At 40.8% G+C, this 20,140-nt stretch overlaps 1 protein-coding gene across 1 annotated transcript in view; it reads right to left on the reverse strand.

The window, feature by feature from the left end:
• nrg3b (neuregulin 3b) overlaps nt 1-20,140 on the reverse strand; it is a 672,622-nt gene that overhangs the window by 296,637 nt on the left and 355,845 nt on the right. Inside the window, exon 2 of the mRNA XM_061909597.1 lies at nt 19,333-19,468. Within this exon, the coding sequence (XP_061765581.1) occupies nt 19,333-19,468 (136 nt within the window). The remainder of the gene's footprint in view (nt 1-19,332; nt 19,469-20,140) is intronic.

Below are 20,140 nucleotides of genomic sequence, written 5' to 3' on the forward strand. Positions count from 1 at the left end.
CCCTTTGAGACACTTGGGATTCAGGGCTATATAAATAAACATTGATTGATTGATTGAAGAGTAATACACGGTTACTCTGCCGAGCTCTAGACAGCACACACACCCAACAACAGCACATTTGCGGATTATAATTACTGGTTTGAATTTTTTTTTTTAACCCAATTAGGTGAAATTGCATATTCTCCTACGGCAAACCAGACTGAATCTCACGACACGGTGGTTGAAAAACACCAGTTTAGGACTGTATTTTACATTGTCTTCATTGTTTTCGTTAATAATGTATGATATTTAAAAAGGAAAGCAGGCATGAATGCATGCATGTGAAGAAGGCGTGCGGATTTAGCTTTGGTGGTGGTCTCCTCTGCATTGCATGCTATTTAAAAAGTGTAAAAACAAGTTGGTTTGGAATCAGCCAATTGGCTTTCAACATGGAAGCAGCAAGAAAGCAGGAAGGCTGAGGAGCAACGGGGATTAGTGAAGCCTGTCAAGGTCCGACGGCGCGGTGACAATTTAATCAGAAAAGCAGGTTGGTCGAATTGAAACGCTGGAGTCTTCATTTCTATGATTCATTTTGTCACTTTGGATTAATAATGCTGCTGAGACAAAGACCACCGCGGCGAAGCCAAGCAGCGCTTTTTGCCATAGAAGGTCCACGTTGTGTTTATTCCTTTTGGGAGACTTTATGTGCTTCCTCATCAGGCTGCATGTCCCTCGAGGCACACGCACATTATGACATATTGCTATCCATCTGCACTCTTTCGGAGGAGCAAACATAAAAAAAAGCGATCAATCTTCATTTAAATATGATCTAATAAGCCGTGTCAGCATGCCTTCGGGCTCATGCATTATTCACAGCGGCAGTCAATCACAGCGATAGGTGGCAATTATTGCTAATGTCTGATCAATCACATTTGATGCAAAAATAATAATTACACAAGGCAAAGAACGCATGAAAAGATTGGGAGGATCGCAAGTGAATAGTCTCCTTACCCCGCAGTTTGAATGTGAACATGCATGGCTCACAATGGGGCATAAGGGGCGAGTCAGCGGTTGCTATAATGAGAGAAACCATGGCAACAGGAATGTTGTCTAATAAGACCTATACACAATAGGGACTATTCCCCCACAATGCACATAATTATATCAATGCATGGGTCTATTTTGTAGACACACACAGCAGGCATAATGTTAGGTACACCTGCTGGTAATTACCTGAACCGCAAAACAACAGGACAACAAAAACACACACTAAAAATGGGATTTATGGCTCTTTGAAGGGAGCCGGATCTTGAGGGGCCGTCCCTTTCAAAGAGCCGTTATGATGGCTTCATCTGACCGGGATCTCCAGCTCTCACTGGATCGGTTCGCAGCCGATTGTGAAGCGACCGGAATGAGAATCAGCACCTCCAAGTCCGAGTCCATGGTTCTCGCCCGGAAAAGGGTGGAGTGCCATCTCCGGGTTGGGGAGGAGACCCTGCCCCAAGTGGAGGAGTTCAAGTACCTAGGAGTCTTGTTCACGAGTGAGGGAAGAGTGGATCGTGAGATCGACAGGCGGATCGGTGCGGCGTCTTCAGTAATGCGGACATTGTACCGATCCGTTGTGGTGAAGAAGGAGCTGAGCCGGAAGGCAAAGCTCTCAATTTACCGGTCGATCTACGTTCCCATCCTCACCTATGGCCATGAGCTTTGGGTCATGACCGAAAGGATAAGATCACGGGTACAAGCGGCCGAAATAAGTTTCCTCCGCCATATGGCGGGGCTCTCCCTTAGAGATAGGGTGAGAAGCTCTGCCATCCGGGAGGAACTCAAAGTAAAGCCACTGCTCCTTCACATCGAGAGGAGCCAGATGAGGTGGTTCGGGCATCTGGTCAGGATGCCACCCGAACGCCTCCCTAGGGAGGTGTTTAGGGCACGTCCAACCGGTAGGAGGCCACGGGGAAGACCCAGGACACGTTGGGAAGACAAAACGGAAAAACGTAGTTGTATTGGCGTATTGCTATTATTTTGACGTGTTGTTACTATTATTATTTTACTTGTTGTGTATTCATTACTGATTTATATCTTTCAAATGATATTTAAAGTTGAGTTTTGGTGGTGCAATAAATAGTCATGTTTTCATTGGAATCAACAACTGTCCGATTAATCGTGATTTTTAATAACAATTGAAATAATTGTGATTAATATTTTTGCCAAAACCGTCAAACCCCATTTCAAATGCAACTACTTATGAAGTGGGGGGGGGGAATGCAGCAGGGGGTTGCCTACAGCCACAGCAGTTCATTTTAGATCTTGCTGACTTTTGTGGACAGAACCAATACCGTATTTCCTTGAACTGCCGCATATAGTATGCGCCTGCCTAGAATTACTGCCGGGTCAAACTCGCTTTGCAAAATAATTAGCGCATGCTTAGTATTACCGCCTGGTCAAACTTGTGACATCACAAGTGACACTTTCCCTGTCATAATTTTCAAAATGGAGGAGGCTGATTTCAATACCGGTAATTTGAAATCGCATAAAGGGAAGAAGATTAAGAGCTATTCAGTAGGATTTAAAGGTCCAAGATTACATCACACTCAAATTTTTACTTCATGCCTTTGGTAAGTGCCGGAGTGAGAAGAGGTTTTAAAATAAATAGTGCATGTTTACTTTTACCGCATGCCTTTGGTAAGTGCCGGAGTGAGAAGAGGTTTTAAAATAATTAGCGCATGCTTACTTTTACCGCATGCCTTTGGTAAGTGCAGGAGTGAGAAGAGGTTTTAAATTAATTACCCCCCCGGCGGCAATTCAAGGAAATACGGTAAGCTCGTAAATGGAGGTACTACTTTATTTTATCTGAAAAATGCAACTATTTGACTCATTTGTGTTTTGTAGATGGGGGGAAAAGAAAAGCAAAATGTCAAAAACTCAAAGAGTCAGATTGTTTTGCTTTTTTTTGTTCCATCCCTATCCTTCAGTTCCTCCTATTTAATAAGTAAAACAGCTTTAAAAACTGAAGGATATTAGAAATGATGCAGAAAATCATTCTCCTTATGGGGTCTACAAATGCATCAAGAGGGAACATCCTTAACACTTACTTTTTCTTGTTGCCTGGGCAACCTTTTCATCGTGTTTACCTCCATCCATCAAACAAATCAGACTCTGATTAAAACCCAAATCATTCCTCACTTGTGATATAATTATTTTGGAATTAGCCTCTCAGTCTGAGTGTGCAACACATGATTTGAAAACACCAAACAATACATGATTTCAGGGAGGCCTTGTGTTGCATTTGTATTATTTCCTTTTTTTGATGATGTTGTTAAGCTTGCAGCAGCTTTGCATCATCACAGGGGAGGAACCTGAATGATGGTGCTGCGTCAAAGTACTGCTTTGATTTAAGAAGAAATAACATTTTTGCACTATAATAACAACACAAAAGACTCCAAACAGTACAAATTGCATTTTCCCCTTCATAGTTCTTAACAATACAGTAGTATTTTACATTTGTGGCACCCTATGTGTGTTGGAAGACATGCTAGCATACATTGATAAGTAGTACCGTATTTTTCGGACTATAAGACACACTTAAAATCCTTTAATTTTCTGACAGCAGTGCGCCTTATAACCCGGTGTGCCTAATGTACGCTGTGCTTACCGACCTCAAAGCAATTTTATTTGGTACATGGTATAATGACCAGTAGATGGCAGTCACACATAAGTGATACGTGTAGACTGCAATCTGACGCGAGTAAACGACACTAAAACTTTAAATACTCCATTGAGAATATAGAACATTACACACGGCGCTCAAAAAACCTATCATAATCTTTCAGTACGACTTCGGTAGGGTAAGAAGCCGCACCGCTTGATGGATTGTCCAAGCATTATGGCTACTGTAGTCAGACGTACTGTGCTTCAACATCCATCCTTCCATCCATCTTCTTCCGCTTATCCGAGGTCGGGTCACTGGGGCAGCAGACTAAGCAGGGAAGACCAGACTTCCCTCTCCCCAGCCACTTCGTCCAGTTCTTCCCAGGGGATTCCGAGGCGTTCGCAGGCCAGCCAGGAGACATAGTCTTCCCAACGTGTCCTGGGTCTTCCCCGTGGCTTTCTACTGGTTGGAAGTGCCTTAAACACCTCCCAAGGGAGGCGTTCAAGTGGCATCCTGACCAGATGCCCGAACCACCTCATCTGGCTCCTCTCGATGTGGAGGAGCACCTGCTTTACTTTGAGCTCCTCCCGGATGGCAGAGCTTCTCACCCTATCTCTAAGTGAGAGCCCCGCCACACGGCGGAGGAAACTCATTTCGGCCGCTTGTACCCGTGATCTTATCCTTTCGGTCATGACCCAAAGCTCATGACCATAGGTGAGGATGGGAACGTAGATCGACCGGTAAATTGAGAGCTTTGCCTTCCGGCTCAGCTCCTTCTTCACCACAACGGATCGATACAACGTCCGCATCACTGAAGACGCCGCACCGATCCGCCTGTCGATCTCACGATCCACTCTTCCCTCACTCGTGAACAAGACTCCTAGGTACTTGAACTCCTCCACTTGGGGCAGGGTCTCCTCCCCAACCCGGAGATGGCACTCCATCCTTTTCCAGGCGAGAACCATGGACTCGGACTTGGAGGTGCTGATTCTCATTCCTCTCGCTTCAGACTCGGCTGCGAACCGGTCCAAACCTGAATCCCTCAACGCCTTGACTGCGCCTAGAAATTCTGTCCATAAAAGTTATGAACAGAGTCGGTGACAAAGGACAGCCTTGGCGGAGTCCAACCCTCACTGGAAACGTGTCCGACTTACTGCTGGCAATGCGGACCAAGCTCTGACACTGATCAGGGAGCGAACCGCCACAATCAACATACGAGTATTATCATGGTGTGTGCATAAGGTAAGACATTATCTGGCGTTTTGTTTGGCAAAACCGACTTTTCTTATCTTCTGGTACCTGCTGGTGTGCATTTGGGATCTGCATAAGTCGTAAAAATGTGTGCCATTGTAGTCCGTGGCGATGTCGTAGTCGATAAGCTTCTTCTTTTTTTCTATCTTCTTGTTACGGGACATTCATCCTCCAATGTTGTCATTTCTAATATAAAGTAGTGTAAAGTTCTAGCTTATATCTGTCAGTAGAGTCGCTATGAAAGCGCTAAAACATACCGGTGGGTAGAGTAGCCATAAATTGTACTCAAGTAAGAGTACTGTTACTTTAGAGATTTATTACTCAAGTAAAAGTAAGGAGTAGTCACCCAAATATTTACTTGAGTAAAAGTAAAAAGTATGTTGTGAAAAAACTACTCAAGTACTAAGTAACTGATGAGTAACCTGTTTGTTTAATGATGACGGCAACAAGTAATGCACAAAAACATAAAAATAGCAATGAACAAATTCAGAGCCAGGAATATCTCTTAAGCAACTAAAACAATAATATATATATTAAATGATATATATTTGGTTCTACACTGTATTGGAAAAAAATTGAAAATTAATTTGACCTTTGCAACCTCATTATACTATTGGCTAAGTTTTATATTCATAAATGTAAGTTTCTCAATACCCGACCTGTTTTTTGAGGCCTTTAAAAAAGATTTAGAACTCTACATTAAAAAACTTTACCTCTAACAACCAAAAAGCTGTGAAAACGATGATGCTGTGTTCCAAATTTAAGTTATTTACTGATATTGAGTGACCATATAGCTTTGCACTTTGTTTATTTCATATATATATATATATATTTTTTTTGCATTCTATTTTAGTTACTTTGAATTTACAACCCCCTGGCGCTGTTTTGTACGATTTTTATACTGTTTTGTACTGTTTTTGTACTTACTTTGATTATTATTTTCAACTGTTTGTAAATGTTGCAATTTATAAATAAAGGTTACTAAAGTTACTCATGTGACCGGCTGGCTCTGTTTGATTGGTGAAATGGAGACAAACGTCACCAGTGACTGCATTTGATTGGTGAAACGCTGGCATGTGATATATCCTACTTTGAAGCTCTGGTTGACAAAACAAAACAAACAAAGCGTGCATTAACAGATCGATAAAAATCAGTAGCGAGTAGCAAGCTGAATGTAGATAAATGGAGCGGAGTAAAAGTAGCGTTTCTTCTCTGTAAATATACTTAAGCAAAAGTAAAAGTATGTTGCATTAAAACTACTCTTAGAAGTACAATTTATTCCAAAAATTACTCAAGTAGATATAACTGAGTAAATGTAGCGCATTACTACCCACCTCTGCCAGTGGTGTGAGTTTACATTATTCACCCCAGGGACTTTAGTTATTAGAGAGTTCTGGTCAAACAGTTTTTCACGGGACACATTTCTGGCGTAATTGCACGAGTGCGCCACGGATGAGGGGATACTGCTCCGTTATTGATTTAAATAAAGTCTGATTGTCATTAAAACAGTTAGCTTTGTCTTTTAAAAACGTATTCCACGCCTGTCCTTGCACGCTACACCGCTACAAAAAATATGACGAAGAGAATACGTTGTCGACGGTGAGCCACGTATATAAGACCGCCCACAAAACGGCGCATCCTGAAGCGACTGTCAGAAAGCGACTTGAAGATAATCTATGCAACATTTTGACCAAAAAAACACCATTACATGTTGTGTAGACCACAAGGAAGTGTTTTACATTTAGACCCCTTTAGTGCGCCTTATTAGTATGAAAATAGACAGTGCACCTCATAATCTGGTGCGCCCTATGGTCCTGAAAAATACAATAGTTCGGTCCCAAGCACATGTTTACCCTTTTCTGTGCAGAGTTTAAGAAAGTTAGCTTACACAAACAATTATATGTATTTTTTAAAATGTGGCATCTTTGCCCCGGAGCGTATCATCAATATTAAGTAAGCCCAGCCAAAGTCATCCATGTGGTATAATCACTTGTGACACTTATTTCCATTAGATATGATCATCTGCAGCAAAAAAGCCCTCAGGCATTAACCCGCGGGCGTCATGGTTTACAGCAACAATTAAAGTCCATATTTGCGTGTTCACATGCTTACGAACAAAGATTCATAAAAAAAAAAAAAACCAAAAAAACTTAAATGCTGAGCAAACTATCATTGTCTTTTTAATAAAAAGACGTCAGCCGATAATTGGACTTTAATGTCCCAAATGGCAGCTTGTATACATGGACTTGCATCTACTTACTGGAACGTTTCAGGAACTTCTCACACACCGGGTTTCTCTTAGCAGTATTGTCATTGTACAAACCCCGTTTCCATTTGAGTTGGGAAATTGTGTTCGATGTAAATATAAACGGAATACAATGATTTTCAAATAATTTTCCACCCATATTCAGTTGAATATGCTACAAAAACAACATATTTGATGTTCAAACTGATAAACATTTTTTTTGTTGTTGTTGCAAATAATCATTAACTTTAGAATTTGATGCCAGCAACACGTGACAAAGAAGTTGGGGAATGTGGCAATAAATACTGATAAAGTTGAGGAATGCTCATCAAACACTTATTTGGAACATCCCACAGGTGTGCAAGCTAATTGGGAACAGGTGGGTGCCATGATTGGGTATAAAAACAGCTTCCCAAAAAATGCTCAGTTTTTCACAAGAAAGGATGGGGCGAAGTACACCCGTTTGTCCACAACTGCATGAGCAAATAGTCAAACAGTTTAAGAACAATGTTTCTCAAAGTGAAATTGCAAACAATTTAGGGATTTCAACATCTACGGTCCATAATATCATCAAATGGTTCAGAGAATCTGGAGAAATCACTCCACGTAAGCGGCATGGCCGGAAACTAACATTGAATGACCGTGACCTTCGATCCCCCAGACGGCACTGTATCAAAAACCGACATCAGTCTCTAAAGGATATCACCACATGGGCTCAGGAACATTTCAGAAAACCACTGTCACTAATACATCGCTACATCTGTAAGTGCAAGTTAAAGCTCTACTGTGCAAAGCGAAAGCCATTTATCAACAACATCCAGAAACGCCGCCGGCTTCTCTGGGCCCGAGATCATCTAAAATGGACTGATGCAAAGTGGAAAAGTGTTCTGTGGTCTGACGAGTCCACATTTCAAATTTTTGGGGGAAATATTCAACATCGTGTCATCCGGACCAAAGGGGAAGCCAACCATCCAGACTGTTATCGACGCAAATTTCAAAAGCCAGCATCTGTGATGGTATGGGTGTAACTTACACATCTTTGAAGGCACCATTAATGCTGAAAGGTACATACAGGTTTTGGAACAACATATGCTGCATTCTAAGCACCGTCTTTTTCATGGACGCCCCTACTTATTTCAGCAAGGCAATGCCAATTCAGCACCTGTTACAACAGCGTGGCTTCGTAAAAAAAGAGTGCGGGTACTTTCCTGTCCCACTTGCAGTCCAGACCTGTCCCTCATCGAAAATGTGTGGCGCATTATAAAGCGTAAAATACGACAGCGGAGACCCCGGACTGTTGAACGACTGAAGCTCAACATAAAACAAGAATGGGAAAGAATTCCACTTTCACAGCTTCAACAATTAGTTTCCTCGGTTCCCAAACGTTTATTGAGTGTTGTTAAAAGAAAAGGTGATGTAACACAGTGGTGAGCATGCCCTTTCCGAACTACTTTGGGACGTGTGGCAGCCATGAAATTCTAAGTTGATTATTATTTGCAAACAAAAATAAGGTATATGAATTTGAACACCAAATACCTTGTCTTTGTAGCATATTCAACTGAATATGGGTTGAAAAGGATTTGCAAATCATTGTATTCCGTTTATATTTACATCTAACACAATTTCCCAACTCATATGGAAACGGGGTTTGTATTTGTTAATAACTGGCCATGCTCTTATGTAATAATTTGGGCTGTATCTGAGGATGGCTTTGAAATCTGCTCATGTACCAACCTTGGGAATTAGTACCAAGGAGAAGGTACACACTTAGACTTAGACAAACCTTATTGATCCACAAGGGAAATTGTTCCACACAGTAGCTCAGTTACAAAGGATGGAAAGGGTAAGGATGGAAAGGGCAAGGATGTAAAGGATCGTGCACACAAGGGCACAACATATGTAGTATTTACATATTATATATACAGTATATAATATATACTAATTTATTATATTATTATATTTTATTATATTTGTATACAATATGTACAATATATAACAAATCCCAATTACCATGTACAAATAATCACCAGTCCTGAAAATGATATTGTGTTTAATAAGTGTGCAGGGGTCCCTAATATGGCGTCTTCTGAGTATCCGCCTTCAAGTGATCGAAAGTGTCAATTCAAATTTACTCCCTCGATTTAATAGCTTTTGGATGCAGCAATTAAACGTGTAATTGAATCGATTGCGACAGTCGTCATCAATAACGCATTTATTAACCTCCAATCAATCAGCACTAAAAGATGGAGGCGATGATAGCGGGATGTAAATGTTTGCGCCTCGGTCCTCACAATAAAGAGGGAAGGTGTTACCATGGTAATAGTAGACCAGCACTACCTTGAGCTTTTGATCCACGCACACAATTACAACTACGAAATAGTGTACTTTTTATTCTCAATAAATGCCTTCTGGAAGCCTTTCAGAGTCAATAATACATACTGTAAGTACAAGTGGTTGTCCTTGACTTGCTTTAAGATTTCAATTGGATCAATATTAGAAGGATCATAATAAATAACGGATTAGATTTGTATAGCGCTTTTCGAGACACTCAAAGCGCTGCCTTTATTCATTAACTCCACATTCACACCTTCACGGTGGTAAGCTGCAGGTGCGGCCACAGACGCCCTGGGGTGGACTGACTTCCTCTAAGACCCCCACCAAACATTCATTCACGTTCATGCACCAGTGTGACGTGTGAAAATGGAGCTAACGGTTTTAATGGCATTCAGACTTTACTTAAAGGCCTACTGAAACCCACGACTAGCCACCACACAGTCTGATAGTTTATATATCAATGATGAAATATTAACATTGCAACACATGCCAATACGGCCTTTTTAGTTTACTAAATTGCAATTTTAAATTTCCAGGGAGTTTTCTTGTTGAAAACGTCGCGGAATGATGACGTGTACGCAAGACGTCACGGGTTTTAAGGAAATATGTGCGCTGCACACACACACAGCTAAAAGTCGTCTGCTTTAACCACATAATTACACAGTATTTTGGACATCTGTGTTGCTGAATCTTTTTCAATTTTTTCAATTAATATTGGAAAAGTCACAGTAGAAAGATGGAGTTGGGAAGCTTAAGCATTTAGCCACACAAACACACGGTGATTCCTTGTTTAAAATTCCCGCGGAGGAAGCTTTCCTATGGATCAGAACGGTCAAGCGAACATGGATCCCGACTAAATGTCAACGAGCAGTTTTCGGTGAGGAAATTGTGGTAAAAAGTCGCCACTTACCGGAGATCAGCTGAGTTTGTGCCGTCCATACAGCTGCCGTCGACTTCCCTCAGACACTGGCGTCAACACACCCGTGGACACACTCCTCCGACTATCAGGTACGATGTAACTCACTAAAACACTAGCAACACAATAGAAAAATAAGTAAATGTGTCTAAAAACATCTGAATCCGTCCCAATGCAATCGCCTTTTTTTTTTCTTGATTTTTTTTTTTTCTAGCCCTTCGTGATCAATATCCTCACACACGAATCTTTCATCCTCGCTCAAATTAATGGGGAAATTGTCATTTTCTCGGTCCGAATAGCTCTTTTTGTTGGAGGCTCCCGTTAAAAACAATGTGAGGATGTGAGGAGCCTTCACACGGGTGACGTCATCATCTGGGACTTCCGGTAAAGGCAGGGCTTTTCTATTAGTGACCAAAAGTTGCCAACTTTATCGTCGATGTTCTCTTTCAGCAAAAATATGACAATATCGCGAAATGATCAAGTATGACACATAGAATGGACCTGCTATCCCCGTTTAAATAAGAAAATCTCATTTCAGTAGGCTTTTAAATTAATAACTGAGCAGCATCTCCTCATCCGTGGCTCTCTAGTGCAACATCAACACAGGAAATGTGTCCCGTGAAAAACCGTCCGACCGGAACTCTCTAATAACTAAAGTTTTGTGAGTGAATAATGTAAACTCACTACACCGGTAGTTTTTATCGCTTTTATAGCTAGTCTACTGACAGATATAAGTAAGAACTTTACACTACTTTATATTGTAAATGGCAACAGCGGAGGATGAATGTCCCATAACAAGAAGATAGAGAAACAGAAGAAGCTTATCGGCAATGGCATCACCACGGACTACAATGGCGGACCCACGCACATTTTCAGGACTTATGCAGATCCCAAATACAGATCAGCAGGTACCAGAAGGAAAGAAAAGTTGTTTTTGCATAATATTGCAAAACAAAACTCCAGGTAGCATGTCTGCTAATAGGTGCCATTTTGCGTTCCAAATACACACATCATAATAATACTCGTATGTTTAACGTGCCGACAATCCATCAAGCGGTGTGGCTTCATAGCTTACAGAAGTCGTACTAAAAACATTTTGTCAGATTTTTGAGAGGCGTGTGTAATGTTTTATATTCTCAATGGAACATTTAAAGTGTTGATGTTGTTTACTGCCATCATATCGCAGCCTACACGTATCTCTTATGTATAGCTGCCATCTACTGGTCACACTTGTCATTACACCATGTACCAAATTAAATTGCTTCGAGGTTAGTAAGCACAACCAGAATTATGTCGTACATTAGGCGCACTGACGAAATGAAAGGAATTTAAGTACGCCTTATAGTCTGAAAAATACAGTACTCAAAAATGTCAAAAACTTTTCTTAATTATTTTTATTGCTATATTTGTGAGTAGAAATTACAAATGTCTTTATATAACCATATTTATCACATTATACAATTATAAAACACATTTTAAAATCAATAATTATAATATATATATATATAAGTTTCCATTTACAGCCCCATTATTTACTTTTTACTTTTTTAAATTGATCTCAACTCTGTACACTGCTGCTGGAATTTTAATTTTCATGAAGGAACTCTCCCGAAGGAATCAATAAAGTACTATCTATCTATCTATCTATCTATCTATCTATCTATCTATCTATCTATCTATCCATCCATCCATCCATCCATCCATCCATCCATCCATCCATCCATCCATCCATCCATCCATCCATCCATCCATCCATCCATCCATCCATCCCTCTATCCATCTATCCATCTATCTATCTATCTATCTATCTATCTATCTATCTATCTATCTATCTATCTATCTATCTATCTATCTATCTATCTATCTATCTATCTATCTATCTATCTATCTATCTATCTATCTATCTATCTATCTATCTATCTATCTATCTATCTATCTATCTATCTATCTATCTATCTATCTATTGGGACGGCGTGGCGCAGTGGGAGAGTCGCCGTGCGCAACCCGAGGGTCCCTGGTTCAAATCCCACCTAGTACCAACCTCGTCACGTCCGTTGTGTCCTGAGCAAGACACTTCACCCTTGCTCCTGATGGGTGCTGGTTGGCGCCTTGCATGGCAGCTCCCTCCATCAGTGTGTGAATGTGTGTGTGAATGGGTAAATGTGGAAGTAGTGTCAAAGCGCTTTGAGTACCTTGAAGGTAGAAAAGCGCTATACAAGTACAACCCATTTATCATTTTTAATTGATCTATCTATCTATCTATCTAATAAGCCATAAGATGACAGAAAATTAAAAATGACGACAAAGAATTAGTGAGCTCACCGTCTTACACGCTACGCCACCTTTTTTTTGGCATTTATTTGACTGTCCTGTAATGTCAGACTGTTGACAAAATTGGCCTCTGTTTCACCTGCCAAAAGTTGCACTTGATTCCGTAAAAATGCAAAATGAGGCCTCGAGTGAGTAAGTGTTGGCAATGTTCACAATACCTGCCCGAATATCGTGTAAAAGGTCCGCCCTGTCCTATGTTGTTACAAAAATAAAAATATAGGGAGCCAGTCACAGCGCTGATGTGGAAGTAGGTCTTAAACATCACATTTGCATGTTTATTTTGGGAGCCTTATTAGCATTGGCAAACATGAACATCCTGCAGAACGGAGGAGCAGAAGGTAGAACGAGAGAGAAAAAGAAGAAAGGCAAAAAGGACATGTTTTATGAGAAAAGTCAAAGATTTGGTGTGGAAGACTACGCTTTTAATGAATGATTCAATGATGACGGGAGGACTTTATTCATAAAAATGCATTTTCTCAATTTCTTTATCATTTTCCCCAACAAATGTATTCAAAATAGGGGCCGGCAAGTACATGTCTGATTGTTTTTGAAATATGTTTTAAGGATTTATACAATGTGTTTTTTTTGTCAGGATTCAAATGTTTTATTATTTACTATTTTCTTAATTTGAAACGCCACTGAAAATATGTTGCGGTTAAGATGTCCACTCGTGGTGATATCAGATTTAGCAATGGTTTACAGCAGTGGTTCTCAAATGGGGGTACATGTACCCCTGGGGGTACTTGAAGGTATGCCAAGGGGTACGTGAGATTTTTTTTTAAATATTCTAAAAATAGCAACAATTCAAAAATCCTTTATAAATATATTTAATGACTAATACTTTAAGGGCACTTTAAGTTGATGATTACTTCTATGTGTAGAAATCTTTATTTAGAATTGAATCACTTGTTTATTTTTCAACAAGTTTTTAGTTATTTTTATATCTTTTTTTCCAAATGGGACGGCGTGGCGCAGTGGGAGAGTGGCCGTGCGCAACCCGAGCGTCCCTGGTTCAATTCCCACCTAGTACCAACTTCGTCACGTCCGTTGTGTCCTGAGCAAGACACTTCACCCTTGATCCTGATGGGTGCTGGTTGGCGCCTTGCATGGCAGCTCCCTCCATCAGTGTGTGAATGTGTGTGTGAATGTGGAAGTAGTGTCAAAGCGCTTTGAGTACCTTGAAGGTAGAAAAGCGCTATACAAGTACAACCCATTTATTTATTTATTTATAAATAATTCAAGAAAGACCACTACAAATGAGCAATATTTTGCACTGTTATACAATTTAATAAATCAGCAACTGATGACATAGTGCTGTATTTTACTTCTTTATCTCTTTTTTTCAACCGAAAATGCTTTGCTCTGATTAGGGGGTACTTGAATTAAAAAAATGTTCACAGGGGGCACATCACTGAAAAAATGTTGAGAACCAATGGCTTACAGGGTTAATGTAGCTGGCTTCTCTTTCTTCCCCTCTATTTATCTGCTTTCTTTTGTATTTCAAGTTATCATTACATATATGTAATGTTGCATTTGAACAACTGTATTGTTGGTGACTGAGGTAAATTGTTATTTTTCATTATCAATAGTGCTATTTCTATTGCTATTGCTCCATTTGTAGTGTAATAATGTTCCTTGTCATTTCTGTATGATTTATTTCACTAACTGCTGCTTTGCTGTCACTTTTACTAACATATTTTGTATCACTATCACATATCGTATTTGCTGATGTTGTTCTATTGTTGTTGTTGTTATTGTTGTGTTTGCTGTTGTCGTCTCTCTGTCTTATCCCCCTCTTGTCCCCAAAAGTAACCCCTCTATCTTCCTTTTTTTTCTCTTTCTATCCCCTCCTGCTCTGGCCCGGCTGCACCAAATGATAATATAAATATATTTAATAAAGTCGAATACAAATAAGGCAACAAGAGAAGTATCCTACACTTCTCTTTTGTAAAATAAATTTGCACAGCCATCTACATCAACAATATGATTTGCCTGAGAAGCTAGACTATTACAAAAAAAAAAAAAAAAGATTTAGCATGGGTAAAGCCAAGCAAATCATTTCTAATAATCTATTATGGAGGGTGGTAAATATTTGAGGTCATTAGGAAATGTAAAAAAAAACGACTTAAGTCAAAGTACCAATGATTGTCACACACACACTAGCTGTGGTGAGATTTGTCCTCTGCATTCGACCCATCCCCTTGATCACCCCCTGGGAGGTGAGGGGAACAGTGGGCAGCAGGGGTGCCGCGCCCGGGAATCATTTATGGTGATTTAACCCCCAATTCCAACTCTTGATGCTGAGTGCCGAGCAGGGAGGTAATGGGTCCCATTTTTTTATAGTCTTTGGTATGACTCGGCCGGGGTTTGAACTCACAACCTACCGATCTCAGGGCGGACACTCTAACCACTAGACCACTGAGTAGGTGCCTAGAGACATGCCCAAGTGAGCGGACGAGCACCGAGTTAAACACTTACTTAAAGGCCTACTGAAATGAGATGTTCTTATTTAAACGGGGATAGCAGGTCCATTCTATGTGTCATACTTGATCATTTCGCGATATTGCCATATTTTTGCTGAAAGGATTTAGTAGAGAACATCCACGATAAAGTTCGCAACTTTCGGTGTTAAGAGAAAAGCCCTGCCTCTACCGGAAGTCGCAGACGATGACGTCACCCGTGTGGGGGCACCTCACATATTCACATTATTTTTTAATGGGAGCCTTCAACAAAAAGTGCTATTCGGACCGAAAAAAACCATTTGTGTTTGAAGATATTGATAGCGACGGACTAGAAAAAAAAAAAGATTAAAAAAAATAAGTTAAAAAAAACAAACCGCGATTGCATTGGGACGGATTCCGATGTTTTTAGACACATTTAGTAGGATAATTCTGGGAAATCCCTTATCTTTCTATTGTGTTGCTAGTGCTTTAGTGAGTTAAATAGTACCTGATAGTCGGAAGGGTGTGTCCACGGGTGTCTTGATGCAGGGGAGTCGACGGCAGCTATGGACGACACAAGCTCAGCTTTTCTCCGGTAAGAACTGACTTTTTAACCACAATTTTCTCACCGAAACCTGCTGGTTGACATGTGGTCTGGATCCATGTTCTCTTAACCGCGCTGTGATCCATAGGAAAGTTTCACCTCCAGGAATTTTAAACAAGGAATCACCGTGTGTGTGTGTGGCTAAAGGCTAAAGCTTCCCAACTCCATCTTTCTACTGTGACTTTTCCAATATTAATTGAAAAAATTGCAAAAGATTCAGCAACACAGATGTCCAAAATACTGTGTAATTATGCGGTTAAAGCAGACGACTTTTAGCTGTGTGTGTGTGCAGCGCACATATTTCCTTAAAACCCGTGACGTCTTGCGTACACGTCATCATTACACGACGTTTTCAAGAAAAAACTACTGGGAAATTTAAAATTGTAATTTAGTAAACTAAAAATGCCGTATTAGCATGTGTTGCAATGTTAATATTTCATCATTGATATAAAAACTATCAGACTGCGTGGTCGGTAGTAGTGGGTTTCAGTAGGCCTTTAAACCCATGCATTTATTTTTCCCTTCCCCCATAGCTTGGCTCTTTAAGTGTTATGAGAGGTTTCCACTATTAAGCACACTTCTTCCCCTCCTTCAGCTTCTAATCTTGTGTTTTTGAAGTGATGCATTTTTAAAGATGGAGACCATGCCTGATGGAAGCATTGGTTAATTAGGTCGCCGCCAGATGGAGTGGATATGCAGAGAAGGTCCAAAGCAGCAACGTGTGTCCGCTCATTAAAAGAGTGTAAATATATAGATTCCCTGCATGCATCTCACATCTGTAGGAGGCATATTCAACTTGCTTCTTTCTGGCAATAACGCTCAAGGTGAACTTTGGAGGAGACAGGACTGGCAGAAGTTAATTCATGCAATTTTTTTAAACTTGTTTTGATACATCTTTTAACTGCTAAAAAGCTGTAAATATTCAACCAATAACCCTGCTTGATGGGTATATGTTTAGTCACGGTTGCTGGGAGGCCACATTCTATATTCTCCTTCAGTGCATAGTTATGGGTTATTTAGGCTACCGTATTTCTTTGAAATGCCGCCGGGCATGTAATATGTGCATGCCTTGAACTACCGCCGGGTCAAACTTGCTCCCCAAAATTATTAGCGCACGCTTACAATTACCGCCCGGGTCAAATTCGCAACGTCACAAGTGACGCTTCCCTTGTCGTAATTTTCAAAATGGCGGAGGTGGCAATCTTTACCACTCAAAGAGCCATTTTGACTCAATTCACAACGACAAAGGGAGCCGCAAAACTCTCTTGGAATGTATAATGGTATTACACAGCATAAGGAGTTTTTTTGCTTGTACTGTTGTGTAAACCAGGGGTCTTGTTCATCAGTCACACCGGTTACACTGAAGGTTATGATATAAAGAACTTTAATACTCTTACTGATATGTACTACACTGTGAACCCACACCAAACAGGAATGACAAACACATTTCTGGAGAACATCGGCTCTGTAACACATTAAAAACGCAACATAACAATTACCCAGAATGCATTGCATCCATGACTCTTACTGCTTATATTATTCACCCCGCTAGCACCACCCCCCTGCGTCGGTTAATGGTGGGCGGGGATTGGTGCTACCGGGGTGTATAATATAAGCAGTAAGATTCATGGATGCAATGCATTCTGGGCAATTGCTATGTTGCGTTTACAATGTATTACAGAGCCGATGTTCTCCAGAAATGTGTTTGTCATTCTTGTTTGGTGTGGGTTCACAGTGTGGCACATATTAGTAAGAGTGTTAAAGTTGTTTTTATCACAACCTTCAGTGTAACTTGTATCACCCAGTATGCCTTCCAATCTCGTCCGTGTGACGATAGAAGCAGCGAAATGCATGCGTCAATTGAAGGATATTCCAAGCCTTCAATGCGTAAAAATAATAATCATAATAACGTTGATTTATATTAAATGTACTCTTCATGATAGTATCCTCACATCACACTCTATTTTTTACTGCATGCCATTGGTAAGCGCAGGGGTGAGAAGAGGTTTTAAAGTTATTAGCGCCTGCTTACTAATACCGCATGCCTTGAATAGGCGAGGGAGTGAGAAGAGGTTTTAAATTAATTAGCGCCCCGGCGGCTAGTCAAGGAAATACGGTAATTTCAGAAACTCTACATTGTCCACAGTTGTAGATGTGAGTATGAATGGTCAATACCCTGCCTCTTGCCCAACGTCAGACATCTACACCAACCCCTGAATTAACCCTAATTCAGGGGTTGGCAAATAAAAATGTTGACACCATATTGGACCAAAAATACAAAAAAAAAATCTGTCTGGAGCCGCAAAAAATGAAAAGCCGTACATAAGTGTTATAATGAAGGCAACACATGACGTAAGAGTCTATATTAGCTATATTAGCCTACTATCAAAATGTGTCGCAGGCTGAAGCAAATCTTTGTTGACAGAAATGGCCACACATTTATACAACATTAGAAACCATTAGTAAATCAGAGGCTACTCAGAAGGTGAGATAACTCCTGGAAATTACTGGCTTTTAAAAAAGGTATACATGTGTGTGTCCAAGTTAAAGGAAACGGCAGGCTTCTTCTTCTAGGTGTATTACAATCTTTGGCAAGCGAGGAAATATTTGCTGTGGTCTGGAACAACATGGCACACAAACAAGTATCAGAAATGCAGCCAATATTACATACAGACATGCACAACTAAATTATAGACAAAGAGGATAAAAGTAAAGGGTATTAAAGGAGCTCAAATGTACCTACAAATGAGGCACAATGATGCAATATGTACATACAGCTAACCTAAATAGCATGTTAGCATGGATTAGCTTGCCGTCATGCACTGACCAAATATGCCTGAGTAGCACTCCAACGAGTCACAAATATCAACAAAGTGCAGCCTTGTGGATTCCCACACAGTATAAAACTTTTGGTGGACAAAATAAGACAAAGAAGGAGTGGAAGATTTTACATGTACACAAACTGTTGCCTCACAGTCCACACTATGGGGAGTTCAAGAACCCCCAAAGTTAGTAGGACAAAACGGTGTTCATACGCACAAACATATTCAACAGTGGGCTTTTAACAATTGGGAAGATTTGTGTCATTTTTGTCCTCAAACAAAATACATATTAAAACAAAGAAAAAAAATTCTCCCCCCATCTTTTTCCATTTTCAATCCTTTTTTAAAAATGCTCCAAAGAGCCACTAGGGCGGTACAAAAGAGCCGAAGATTGCCCAAATTAGATAATGAATAAAAGGAGGGTTTGACATTCCACGCATGAGCAAGCAAGATGGCTATCAATGCAACGACAAGCCGATTTGGATCTGATCGCTTGTATTTTGCTCCATTGGTGTCAATGTGAAGAAATGTTTCCAAAGCAGATCCAGTTTGTTTGTGTGGATCAGCGACTCAGCTGAAGCTAATGCGGCCAAAGCATCTCTGATCCCTCAGTTAGTGGTTGAGGCGATTATGGACTTTCAGTTCGTTTGGTTGCATACATAGTGTGTGTATGTATGTATGTGTGTGTGTGTGTGTGTGTGTGTGTGTGTGTGTGTATTTGCTAGGATTTTGGACAATTTGTCCGAAAAGCACTCACCTGCAGTGTCGATGGACCCCGGCTACAGTTTCAATGATAGAACACTCCCCCTCGTTTAGGCAAAAGGCCAAGTCCTTATCGTCGATGCAAGGTTTGAAGACCTCTGAGCGCAGGTTAGGCTGTGTTGGGGCCATAGCTGAAAGAAACACAAGAACAAGTTAGCATGTAAAATATGTTGTAGTTCAGCTGCATCTTTCTGCAAGGGCACCTTTCTTCAGTTTACTGCATCGTGCAAAGACTACACTAGAGCTTTGTCGTTAAATCTCACAGGCTAAAGAGCGGAGTGCTGGTAAATAAGTTCAGTCTTTCAGTCTTCCATCCATCCATCCATCTTCTTCCGCTTATCCGAGGTCGGGTCGCGGGGGCAGCAGCCTAAGACGGCAAGCCCAGACTTCCCTCTCCCCAGCCACTTCGTCTAGCTCTTCCCGGGGGATCCCGAAGCGTTCCCAGGCCAGCCGGAAGACATAGTCTTCCCAACGTGTCCTGGGTCTTCCTCGTGGCCTCCTACCAGTTTGACGTGCCCTAAATACCTCCCTTGGGAGGCGTTCAGGTGGCATCCTGACCAGATGCCCGAACCACCTCATCTGGCTCCTCTCGATGTGGAGGAGCAGCAGCTTTACTTTTAGCTCCTCCCAGATGGCAGAGCTTCTCACCCTATCTCTAAGGGAGAGCCATGCCACCCGGCGGAGGAAACCCATTTCAGCCGCTTGTACCCGTGATCTTATCCTTTAGGTCATAACCCAAAGATCATGACCATAGGTGAGGACGGGAACGTATATCGACCGGTAAATTGAGAGCTTTGCCTTCC

The sequence above is a fragment of the Nerophis ophidion genome, linkage group LG08, assembly GCF_033978795.1.
Source record: "Nerophis ophidion isolate RoL-2023_Sa linkage group LG08, RoL_Noph_v1.0, whole genome shotgun sequence".
NCBI classification, from domain to species: Eukaryota; Metazoa; Chordata; class Actinopteri; order Syngnathiformes; family Syngnathidae; genus Nerophis; species Nerophis ophidion.